Below are 12,895 nucleotides of genomic sequence, written 5' to 3' on the forward strand. Positions count from 1 at the left end.
GGAAAGGGCCGTGCTGAGGGCTAAGAGCTCACGGTGAGAAACTGCAGAATCTCCATCATCCCTAAATACGAAATTCTGCAGGGCAATGCCCTGGATAACCAGGTCACACTTCACAGCTGGACATGCTGTGATCCAGCAGCTGCACAGATGCCTTCTCAAGGTCCCTCTCAGCTGATGTTGTCCTGGAATACTGCATGCAGGAACTGCTGAAAAACCCTGCTGCATGTGAGGAGGAGGTAATAAATCACCATTCTCCCTCTGTGATAATTTCCCCATCATTTCTGCATTTCCTCTCACCCCACCACAGCAAGATGTAAATGAACCACGAAGAAGTAAGGCAGAGACAGTAATGACTTGTCAGCATTTTGGAGAAGTGACAAATGTATAGAACTGTGAAACTCACTTAACTTCAAGTACAAAATCAGTATTTTCTTGCATTTTTTAATCAAACCTGGGAACAAATAACTTGCTCAGTTCAAAATCACATGAATCTTCAATTTTTTTTTTCCTATATTCTGTTTGTTTTCACGTTTACAGCAACCTTTCTGAAGGACCTCTCTCCTCATCTCTTCCCATCTTGCTACCACTGGCATAGGTGTAGGAAATGTACCTCTCACACAACCTACATGAATACCATCAGGACTTTTGGTCAGCTGAAAAAGACAATCTAATGTTTTACTGAATCAAGCTTCACACAGTTCAGGTAAGATCTTTCACACAAAACAACAGCAACAACAACAACAACAACCCTGCCCTGATTCCTAAGTTACTACTGAGGGTCAGCAGCTTTGGTGCTGGTCTTGTCTGGGCTCCATGCTTCCCACCTCCGAGCTGACCACTGTGTGAGCAGAGGGTATTCCACAGGGGCTGCCTGCACTGCTGCAGTCTGGAGTATCCAAAATATACATGAATATGTATGGGTATGTAGAGAAATACATACGCATACATAGCCATTAAGAGCCATAAAAATAAGAATGCAGAGAAAGACGAAGATTGTTTCTGAGTCAGGCAGGATCACATTGGCATTACATTGTGACACAGTGTGTTTGCATATCAGGTTTCCTTCTTTCTATATTTTTTAAAGCACGTTACAGCCATTTGAAAAGCCTGGCGTAATTACGAATTGAAACATAGCAATTTCATTTATCAGGAGCTTTTTTCAATCAAGCTGCAACACACACTGCCAAAACCTAATTGTTTATACAAGAGCCAAAATTGATATGACACATTCCCACTGAACTACCGCACACAGTGCAGTAATTCATGCAGTTTAGTTATGTGACTGCATTTGCGACTTTGATTTCAGAAACCACAAAGTCTACAAATAGACTCGATACAGAGCCCAGGTTGAAGGGGGAAAAATGAAAGGTCTGAGTACTGTTCCATTGCTGAATGGCAGTTTTAACCCATGGCAGACAGCAAAATATCTAAGTCAAGAAAAAGAGAGGATCTTTGAGGACCATTTCTTTAACCTATATTTTTAGCTTCCCTCTGCATTTCTGCACATCATAAGCAGGCAATGAACCACACTGTATGTTAAATAGTACTGTACACATGTCCAAGGCAGTGCTCTTAAAATGCCTGCCATTTTCTTCTTTCATGTATCGGGAGCTTCATGTGTGGGAGTCCTATTACACCAGCAGCTCTATCCCCACCGTGAAACACACCTTACAACCTGCCCAAATGCCTAATTGCCTGCCAAAAGGTGAGCGTAAATTTGATATAAGCACTGGTTCCATAACACACCATTATGCAGAATGAAAAATGAACTCAGAGGAACTGCTAAACTGACCAGTACCAATGTGAGTATTTCAGTGGTTTCTGAAGACCAAAACTCTCGAGAGATGAGGAAAATCCAGAATCCCTATCACATCTGGGCTCAGACAACAGAAAATACTGTATTTCCTGGGAGCTGCAGACACTTTGGTACCTCTCCCCACACTCTCCACAGTCACTGGTTTTGAACAACTACTCCTTCCTAGAGGGATGGTGGTAATGGAAGAAAACCAACACTGAACTGAGACTGGATGTCTTCCCTAGAGATAACAGCCCTGTCAAGATAAGCCTTCTAAGTACCGCTGCTATGCAACTTGATTTTAAAATCAAATTTTCACCTGCAGTCCTGCTGTGAGACACCACTGGAAGAAGTATCATGGGAACACATGAGGAATGAACAGAAACTCTTACAGGAGACTGGACGTGCTCACCCGTTGTACTGGGGGGTGAGGATCTCTGCCAGTGTGCTGCAAAAGTAACGGACTCTAAACACTGATGCACACAGGCAAGTCTGGCTCTCACAGGCTGCCTGGTACTTTGCCATGGGCGTACTGTGAGTGAAGGCAGTCTGCATAGTATGCTCTAATCTCCTGTAATTATCTATGCTGTGAAACTGACCGTTACCTAATAAACAGAGCTATGTTGGAACGTCCTTTGGTTCAACAATGTTCCCTCATTTAGATTTCTCTGAAACTCTGTTCCCAGACTGCAGCTTATAAAGAATTCCACCTATCATCTTAACATTAAAAACCTCTCCACCTCACTGATAAAATTTGCTCTTTATGGTTTCCTTTGATAACTTATTCCATATGTTCCCCTTTGACCGTGAGACATATCCTTAGGAATTCTCAGTTATGACTTTTAACTTCCAGTCTTTCCCAGGTTTAGATATTATCTTCCTCTCTGAGGGAAACTTCTCATTCCACTTTAGCAGGTCCTTTCAAATGTTCTGGCCACGCACACCCAACACTCACAGGGCACAGCCTGGGTGAGAAGGATGGCACCAATCTCACTTTGCTAACTCCGTTCTCAACTCTCAAACCCACGAATACTGCTGTTCTTACTTTCTGCACAGAATATGAGGCTTTGCATAGTCAAGGTAGACCTAAAGAAAGCAGGGAAGAAAAAGATGCTCTGGGGGGTCCACAGCTTCCAAAGGTATGAATCCGGTTCCTGTGGAGCAGTGGAGGGTGCTTAGGTTCTAAAGATGGGACAAGATTGGTTAAGAGTTCTCACTTAACCAGCGGTCTGAGAGGAAGAACAGGGCATAGGACATAGCAGTGTATGTCTGCTGTGCCATTCTGTTCATGTTAGCTGTAAAACCAGTTGATGGTTCCAGAACTCCTTCCCAGAGCTTTACTCCAAAGGTTTGAATTAAGGAAGACATTTCCATATGTGAAAAGTCCTACTCAGCTTCTTTTAAAGGGGCAAGCATACCCTAATTCTGTTATCTGTAGTTTAAGATCAGACTTGGCATGTTAAGAGCGGAGGCAGTGAACTCAAACTGCATTCACTGAGCTTTCTCTTCCTTTTGAATGATTCATCTATTATAGTAATATTGCTAAAATATTTGTTCAGTATTTACAGATGTGAAATGCCTCTATTTGTTTAAATTATACCACCAAAATCTTTCCCACACACTTTTTCCACCTCTCCCTCCAGTTCACAGGATAAAGGAAGTATTTGCTTTCTGGAGAAAAAGCCAAGTTCATCCTCTCTCACTCTCACACACAGAGCCATAAAAGAACAATTCTTGCTTACAGGTTAAGAGTGAAAAACATCCCTTTGTGCATACCTGTTGGTGTTATACTCTAAACCCCCAACTTCCTTGCTTGCCTGCAAAAGGTCAAGAATTCCTGCTGAACTTCCACTCTCTTTCTTTACTTTGGAATTGCGCCCTGGCTTTGCCTCTGTGTCAATGTGAAGTAAATCTTCATCTGACGAGTCATCACTCTGCAAAAACAAGAAAAAGGCTCAAAAAATGGGAACTTACTAACTTAGTCAACAAAGAACAACACAAGAATTTCTACAGCCTGCTACTCTTGCAAGATGTAGGGCTGGCCTTTCTAAGTTGCTCTTGCTAACAAGAGGTAACAATAAAAATTAGGCACACAATAAAATCAATCTCCTTCCAGCCTGTAGACACAGCAGGCTTTCCTGTTCCCTTGTAGCACTGGAGAACCAGCTTTGAGATCTGATCCTGTACATGGGATCACATCACACCACTGTACCAGCAGTGTTTCCAGGTGCTGTGTTCAGCCACCCTGCCCATTTTTCAGAACAGAAGACATGAATTTGGGGCTGTTTCTTTGTCTGCCCAGACACCTTTCGCAGCACAGTTCTGAGTCTTGCAAGATTCAATGTAGCCAGCTCAGGCACAGGGACAGACCCACTTCTGTCATCCTTGCTGCGAGAGGACAGGAAAATCCAACAGAAGAATAGGATGGACATGTATGAGCGTACCATCCAAGGACATAAAAGGAAGCTACCTGCATCTATTTGGAGCTAATACCTCTCTGCACTGTAGACTGTTATAAAACAACTTTTTTCTCCCTTCCTGCCTGCTTTCAGGCCTCTGAAGTCATAGCCATTATTGCTTAGAGTGTCATTAGTGGCTTCTGCAGGAACTGTTCTCTCAACTTCTGTGCAGTGAGGTGTCAGCATGCTTGGCCTTGCTCCTTGTGCACCGTTCTCCAGACTTCAGAACAGACTGAGGCAAGGAGAAAGGCATTTTTAGATATCCCTGAGCCAAACCAGGATGATAAAGACGGCTGAGCTTTTAGGGCCAAAAACTCCAGTCACCTATAGTTTTGTGTTAACAGGTTATTTTTCTTTCTGTGACTGATTCGGATATCATAACACGGATTTATGTTAACTACAGCTAGACAAAACATTTCAGCGTGTCATTTAATTTCCAGCATTGAGCTACAATGCTAACACAAACAAGAGCAAACTTATGTCTGTGCTGTTAAACTTCTTACTCTTCTCCAAGAAAGTGATCAAGCACTGAAACGGGCTGCCCAGGGGGCAATGGAGTCACCAACCCTGGAGGCGTTCAAGAAACATTTAGATGTTGTACTGAGGGACATGGATCAGTTGGAAATACTGGTGATAGGTGGTCAGTTGGACTGGATGATCTTGGAGGTCTTTTCCAATCTTGGTGATTCCATGATTCCTCATGCTAAGTGTCAACAGGCAGATGGACATTGCATCAAGTTAGTGACATGCTAAAATATGAAGCTGAGCCAAGGGCATGCTAGCTGTAAGCCCATAAAAGGCAAAGGGAGAATCTACTAGATGATAGTAAATAAAGCTTTTAATGGCTACGTAATGGGACTAGCAGTAATGTGAAACACCACATGACATGTTCAATTCTATTAGCATTACTCTGAGTTTCTTTTGTCAAACGGTGCCAATTTATGTTTAGTCTTTAAAATGTCTGAGAGCTACTTATCGTGGGCAGATGGGACTGCAGAATGACGTAGAGGATATGACAACAACCTGTAAGAAATCTTCATATTACCACCATTCCCTGCACCGTACTATCACCTAGCATGGGCAGGAAAAAAATGCTATCACCCTGTGAATGGAAATCACTGGTGATTACACCAAATCTGCACACCTGCCATTAAACACTGCCTGGCATATCCGAGCCAAGGTTCCAAGCAATTTTTGGATAAGATTCCACAAACTCTAAGAGATATGTAATGGATGCTTGCTTGTGATAGGAACAAAAGTCACCGTACCTTATATGACACCGACTCCACCTTTGGCTTTTTAACAGGAGTATGCTGTAGAGTGTCTTTCTTATCTGAAAAAACTGAATTAAAAAAGGGAAAAATGAAGTCATAGTTCTCTTAAAAAAAAATTATATATATATCTATATAATATATATATATTATATTATATATAATAAAATATATATATATATTATATATATATATATATATATATATAATAAAAAATATATATATATATATATATTATATATATATATATAATATATATATATATCACTCCTAAGCCTGAACTTCAAAACCAATTCAAATCCAGTTCTATTGACTGACAGTTAAGATATGGTTTTCTTTACAGTAAATCAGATAACACGAAGAATAATTTTGGACAACCAACACAAGACTTTGTCATGCAGATACAGACAAAAAAGGAAATATCCTTACAGGGCAGTTCTCTCTTTGTAGTGTTTTTCTTCCTTCTGATTGGAAACTCATCAATTTTTAGCTCACCATCATCTGACACATATTCATATTCATCTCGTACAGGTTTTGCTTTGTCCTCCTTAAAATTCTGCAGTGACCCAAACACACTGGTATTCAGCTGGGTTTTTACTCCCTTTGAACTGAAAGAAAAAAAAGATGTATATATAAGTCAGTAACAATACACAGGCTGGAAATCATTTTGGGAACAGATGGAGAGGAAGACAATGAGTACCTTTCCTCACACAGAAACCTCAGTCAGCCTCAACACTTACAGAGGTGCCAGAGCAATTCAAATCAGATCACAAACTCATTTCTGCACCATTTTATCTCCAAATACAATGCAGACCAGAGTGGCATTCCTGACTTCAAATAAGCCCTACACCATTAAAAGCTGTCTCAAAGTGTACGATATATGTAATGCAGGCACAGCATAGAATTTTGCCAGTGTTTATTTAATATTTTTTTTAAATACACCCTGAATAGGATCTGCAAAAAAATAATTGAATATAACAAACTCAAACTAGGAAGAACCTGAAGTGATAAAACATGAGATACAGCCTGCATACTGAAGGCAGTAATCGCAACCTTCAGCTAAGCAGGGTTCTAAGCAAATCAAGTTCAGGACTGAAAAACTAAGTGTATTTCCTACACTGACCAGAAAGGCAGAGTTTCACCTACTGGTACTAAAAAAAACCCACATAAATAATCACAGGATTTTTTAACCTCCTTTCTTACATAATGAATATTGTTCTGGTTTTAACTTACCCAAGTAACTTCTTATTAGTGAAAGAGAATGTGAATTTGTTGTCCTTATTTCCTGATAAAGGCGTCTTTTCAGATTTGTGTTCCTCTTCCATTTTTAGTAGTGAATCAGGCTTACTGTTCTGAAAGGCAGAAAGACCCAAAAAAGCCCAATACAATCAGTCAAATGAGTTGTTAGTATTTCAGATTCCTAGATAATGGCAGAGAGTTTGCTGATTTTTATGCAGAGAAATATATTCCTCACAAACATGCTAAGCAATGGACAATGATAGTATTCCCTAGATAAGTCGAGTTCTGTTTAGTTCAGGGACTTGTCCCCATTCAAGAAACGCTTCAGCACCAGTTAAGCAGCGCCCACCACAACCAAGCCTGATGCCAGGTTTAAATCCTGCTCTCTTATATTGGTACTGATTGAGATAAAATATTAAACACTGCTCTTCAGCATCATGCTTGTGCAGCTGAGGACAGAATCTAGCCCAGAACCTGCAAGCTCACAAATGTGACTGCACTTTATTGTCAGGTTCCATCTACTTCATTCTCACCTTCAGAAGAGCTTGAGTTATATATATGAATTTAATAATTTCATACCAAAGTCATTCAATCTTTGATGGACTTTTAAACCTAGCCCTAATCCCTTCCTAATCTGTACTGGCTGGGTGACCTGGTCACACTAACCATGATAGTTGCTAACACAAAAAAAATTCAATTGGATGTCTCTGTCAAGAAGTCAGGACTCCCAGTAGCTTTCTCCACATGAAAAGACAATTCTCTTCCAAGGAATTTATTTGCACTGAAAAATCTCACTATTAAAAGTCTTTTCTCTGGCCTTACCAAGAGTGAGAACAGATAGTTCAGCACATACTTTTGAAGAATGAGCCCCACACCTTTATCAATGCTTGCTTTGTTATTTTCTGCTGGAAATTGATAGCCACACTCTGCGTAGGTAGACCTATGTACATTCCTCCACCCTTCTGTGTGGCAAAATCAGAAAGAAAAAAAAAAGACATGAGACCTTACCTTATATTTCCATTTGGCTTCTGTTTTGCTTTTGTTTTGCTCTCGAACTTCAAACTTCTCCACCTCATTCTGCTTAGTAGGTGTTTCCTTATTGGGAACACTTAAAACATTCTTTGTGGCCTGGTGAAGAAATTAGCATGTACTCTTAATGAGGATCAAGCACTGGTATGTCACACAAATACATTTTTATCTAGAATAAGACATGGCATATTTATGAAAACTTCTTTCCTGATTCATCCCTCTTTGAAATGAAATATCACTGTTCAAAGAGTTCAGAAGATTACTTGCATTTCTCCTTCATATATTAACATACAAGATTAGTGTAAACACATGTTCATCTCCCTGTCTCTTGCTCTGTGAACATGTTTTGCAACTGCTTATAAGCTGCTATGAAATTTGGAAGCACTTAGGAAAAACCTTATGGATTCTTCTCAACAACAAAGTGTACAATGCATTCTTCTGTGAGTGCATCAATGAAATCCCCACTATTGCTGAAATTGCAGCAAAATTCATCTAATGGGTATAAAAATGAAATTTGTTAAACACGAGCAAAAGTGGTCACAAATCATTGCTTTATCTTCATTCACTCATTTGACACAAAATCTCATGAAAACAAAATGTTTCAGAAATGAGCCTACTTTGTCTCTGATAACTGATTATGGAAATCCACTATAGAAAAGGCAAACAAACAAACACACAAAAATACAACCAAACCTCTAAAAAGTCATTTAATTTTTGCCTCCTCTTAGCTTGTAGAAGGATCTGACAGTAGTTTGCCAGATTCAACTTGAATAGATGTTTCTTTCTTCACATCAAATGAGCTACCATGCAAACAGGCAAACCACGTTGAACAGTCAGGTAAAACAGAAAAAAAAAAAGAGAAAACTCTCATTTACTTCAGCAGAGACACTGGTGCTTGATTATTATTTTTCATGAGAGCTAAGGGACTTTAACCCCACCATGGCAACAATGGGGCAGGGTTAAAATCCAACCCACCTTTCCCTTCTTTGGCGTCTCGATCTTTGTCAAAGCCTCCTTTGTGTGCGCCTCCAGCAAGTCGAGGTTCGGGATGGCTGGCGGTGGGCTCTCTTTTGCCTTCTTTCCTTTCTTTTTTCCTTCTCCCTTAACTTTGGGTGTTTTGGGAGGTTTGGGTGGTTTGGGAGGCTTGGGAGGCTTAGGGGGTTTGGATGGCTTGAGTTGTTTGGGGGTTTTCACAGTTTTCGGAGTCTTTTTTTTAGGGAGCTTTTCTGCAGGTGGGGACGGCGGTGTCACTTGGACAGGTGATGGTGCCTCCTCCTTCTCCACAGGGCAGATCTCCTCGGTGTTTGTGTTGGCACTCGTATCAGCTTTGCTGGCTTTCGAAGCGTTCTGTAGCAGAAAACAGGAGGGCGTTCAGACCCACTTGTGCTGCGTTGGATATTCCCTCTCACTCTCCCTTCCTTGGGGAAACAACTACCAGTAATCCCCCCTTCAGAACTGGAGTACCTACATTCACGAGCACCCAGTGTCACACTGATGCTCTTCTCACTGCTAATTTCCCCCAGCAGCTGCCCATGCATGACTTTGACCTGGAGAAACTCCAGTGCCACTGTGTGGAAGTTAACTCTCTCCAGATTGCATCAGGTAGGACACTTAAATGGACGGCAGTACAGACAAATGTGTAACATGAATGGGCTTTTGTTTAAAATGCTAATCAGCTTGAGCACAAACCAATTTAACTCAGATGGGATAAACGTAGCAGAATCGTGTTTCATGCCCTCAGGTAAAATAAGCAGTAAAATAGCTGCCCAATTAAAATTAATACTGTCTGACTAATTATAAAGAAATTATTTTCTGCTCCAGTTGCCATTCTGACGATCAAAAAATGTACATGCTACATCAAAGAGGATAAGATAGATTTCAATGCTGAGGTCTTTGGATATAGTTAAGTAGTGGAATGCAACACAGAACCTTCTCAAAACACAAAGGAGCTAGCTATTGTCCCCCTGCACTGTCACACAGCCCCACTAGGCGGAACGAGACACCAGACTTACTGGACAACAGCTCCACACAACCTCTGTGGTTTTGTGAGTTTATTTTAAAAATAATCTTCATGTTTAATATAATAACTCTGCCTAGAAACCAGCCAAGAGCAAGGCCTCCTACTGGGACAACACACAGAGTGGCTGACTGTCCCTAGCTCAGAGAATGTCACAGGTAAGACCAATGAACATAAGGTCATACCATATATTGAGCACAATTAGAGGACAGCAACAGCATTCTTTGAGTTCTACTGTGTTTTGGGGTAGAAAGCAGATAAAGAGAAAGGAAAAAAAAAAAGATGAAGAGGACAGCGTGGTCAGTCCAGCTAGAAGAACACAGAGGAGAAGACACAGGGCAGGCATGCACAGCACGAAGTCATGGAGAAAGCAAACAGGCATCCAAAACATGTGGCCAGTTAGCCACAGACAAGAGTCCTGAGCAGTAACCCTACTGCTTAAGCCTCTTATGAATTCTTTCAATGAGCAGAATGGGGAAAAAAAGATTAAAGTCCTCGGTTTTACAATCTATGTTATTGAAAAACATATAACACTGCTAATATGATGAAAAGAACACAAACCTCACTTAATCTTATTTCTTTGGCAAGGTCCTTGATAAGCTGTGCTGGTTTGAAGTTTTCAGGTAGTTCATCTTCATGCTCTGCTAAAGCCTAAATCAGAACAAAGCCAGACTGATGTTTCTGTGCATGTTTTTTTGCAATAATATAGTAAAACTCATCAAGGACACCTTACTATTTTTTCCTAAATACTGAAATCAATACTGACTACACGTATAATATGGAAAAACACTCATATATACTTTATTTCCCCTTCTGGGTGTTTTTGCTGTTCCCTCAGGACAGCTATTGACGAAGTCAGCAGTCTTTTTCACATATTACTGCATGTTCACAACTGTAACATCAGTTTGCTTACCCTCTTATATGAGATTCTGAGAGAGACTCCTTTTCTACACCTACAAGGAGAGACTGTCTCAGAATGACGACTTCATTGCACTCAACAGGCACACACCTTGCCAGCAAAGTAGCTTGGGAGCTAGTTTCATTCATGTGCTATGTTACAGTGTTCTAAGTTCAGCTTTGCCTACTTGCCAACACAGCCCGACTTCTTTTGCTCACTGCTTCACATCTGTGAGGCAAGTGGAAAAACAAACAGGGTGAGATGAAGAAGAGAGCTTCCACACTGGCCAGCCCTGCTACAGGAAACCAGCAGCAATTCAGAACTGGGGCTCAAGCACTCTCTTATTGCTGTACAGACAGCAAAGTCCCTGGCTACACTTAAATATGGGACAGTCACGTAAGTGACCTAAGCTGTATTTGCTACACTGTGTACTCAGCTGCTCACTCCTTCTGAAAGAGTCTGAAAATCCTAAAGCTGCTAGTTCCCCCGCCCGTGTGTTATGATTGAGTGGCCTGCCTCCTGCAGTTAATTCCCCAGAACTCTAGGAGCAACATACACAAGAACAACGCTGCTGAAATGACCGCAGAGGGAGATTTGGGCTGAAAATCTCTTTAAGCCATCTCTCTAGGCAATATGTATTTCCTGGCTTAATTGATGTGTTGATTTGCAGGAACTGAGCACCTTGTGCACACAAAAATGCAGGTGTTGTTCTAGGCCTTGCTCGCATACACAGCCTTTACTTAAAGATTTGGCATGTGAAAATGCTCAGAGCTATGAAGAACATTCATTCAGTATCTTGTTGATCATAAGCAAAACTGACATTTTTTTAGACCCCAGTGTCCCTTTTTTTTTTTTACTTGCTGACTCATCACATAGCACCAAGGAATTCCTGCTGTCACACTCTTCTGCTCTCCTGGTCCCTCTTTGGGCTTCCAAAACTAGCTGCTTTGCTATGACTATGTTTTATCATTTGCTCCCTGTGCCAGTGACTGACAAACACAAGGAACACAATACTAACACAGGGTCTTCTCCTACCTGTTTTTTAGTCCACGACCTGAAAGCACCATTGAGGATTTTCGCTCCTTGGAGTAAATGAGCGGGAGGTTGTTGCCCAGCTTTGTGCAAACCTAAGTGGAAAAAACAGTGCCATTCAAACAATGAGAACTGAAGCCTTTCTGCACAAATTCTCTTTTTCTAGAAAGTTTAACTCTGAAACTTAACTTTTTAAAACTTGGCCACCACAAGCAAATCCCTATTAGGACTTGATGGTGAATAAAGAGCGTATTTATTGTGCCATAAATCCAACCCTGACTTCCTACAGTGTGTTCCTGTAAGCTATGTTTACACTGGCAGTCCTTTCGGTTCATTTCTTGGTTGCATACTCAAGCTAGCTCCCATGCTCATACATCCTAGGCTGTGGGAATACAAAGCTAACAAGAGAAGTTCTTTCATTCTCCTGAAACAGCAAGTACTGATATGTGGAAACAAAGCCATACCAGGCAAAGCATTCTTCATGAATACAGATTTGCCTAAGCTTTTCTGCACAGTACCTTTTTTGTTTACAGTCAGCCACAAAAGTGACTATCGCTCCCTTCTAGGCAATACTCAGAGGGACTCCTCCATTGCTTATTAATTAGACACATTTTACTTGCTATAAAATACCCACTGAGTGTCCGTATACTCAATCGTAAGAAATAGAGTCAAAGAGCAAAGCAGAATTGTAAATTTTTGTAAAGAACACACATGGATGTCTGGATCAATTCTGAAGGAATTTGAATTAGATGATCTTGAATTTCACAGAAAACTTCTCAGTGTTCCTGCTGGCTCTATCAATGATGTTTCATTTGGGCCATTACTTCTGACTTGCCCATGTATTTCCACCAGAATCAGCAGAATTACGGCAGAAGTGCTATTCAGCGTGCTTTGAGCTGACATAGCATGAAGCTCTTTATGTTAAGTCAGGGAATGAATTCTCAACTTACACCAGCCCAGGTGGCTGGTTACAATATTATTTGCCTCTGAAAGAACTTAAATCTGTTTTATAAAGAAGGTGAAATCTTTTCTTCAGCATAGGTAGGAGAGACAGGTAAGGTCCTTCTTAGAGTAAGGTGCCAGGCTGATTCAGATGACAGCCAGACCAGACCTGCATTCAGCTGGTACGTGAGAATCAGGTCATCAGATATGAAC

The 12,895-nt window shown here is 40.9% G+C and overlaps 1 protein-coding gene across 2 annotated transcripts in view; it reads right to left on the reverse strand.

Annotated features, from left to right (window-relative positions):
• Positions 1-12,895, reverse strand: part of PHF2 (PHD finger protein 2) — an 81,925-nt gene that overhangs the window by 9,270 nt on the left and 59,760 nt on the right. For both annotated transcript variants that reach the window (XM_048957311.1, XM_048957312.1), the window contains exons 11-18: positions 11,744-11,835; positions 10,372-10,461; positions 8,769-9,140; positions 7,773-7,892; positions 6,759-6,877; positions 5,955-6,133; positions 5,523-5,596; positions 3,572-3,729 (exon numbers count right to left, since the gene is read on the reverse strand). In XM_048957311.1, the coding sequence (XP_048813268.1) occupies positions 3,572-3,729; positions 5,523-5,596; positions 5,955-6,133; positions 6,759-6,877; positions 7,773-7,892; positions 8,769-9,140; positions 10,372-10,461; positions 11,744-11,835 (1,204 nt within the window). The remainder of the gene's footprint in view (positions 1-3,571; positions 3,730-5,522; positions 5,597-5,954; positions 6,134-6,758; positions 6,878-7,772; positions 7,893-8,768; positions 9,141-10,371; positions 10,462-11,743; positions 11,836-12,895) is intronic.

This window comes from Lagopus muta, chromosome 11, assembly GCF_023343835.1.
Source record: "Lagopus muta isolate bLagMut1 chromosome 11, bLagMut1 primary, whole genome shotgun sequence".
NCBI classification, from domain to species: domain Eukaryota; kingdom Metazoa; phylum Chordata; class Aves; order Galliformes; family Phasianidae; genus Lagopus; species Lagopus muta.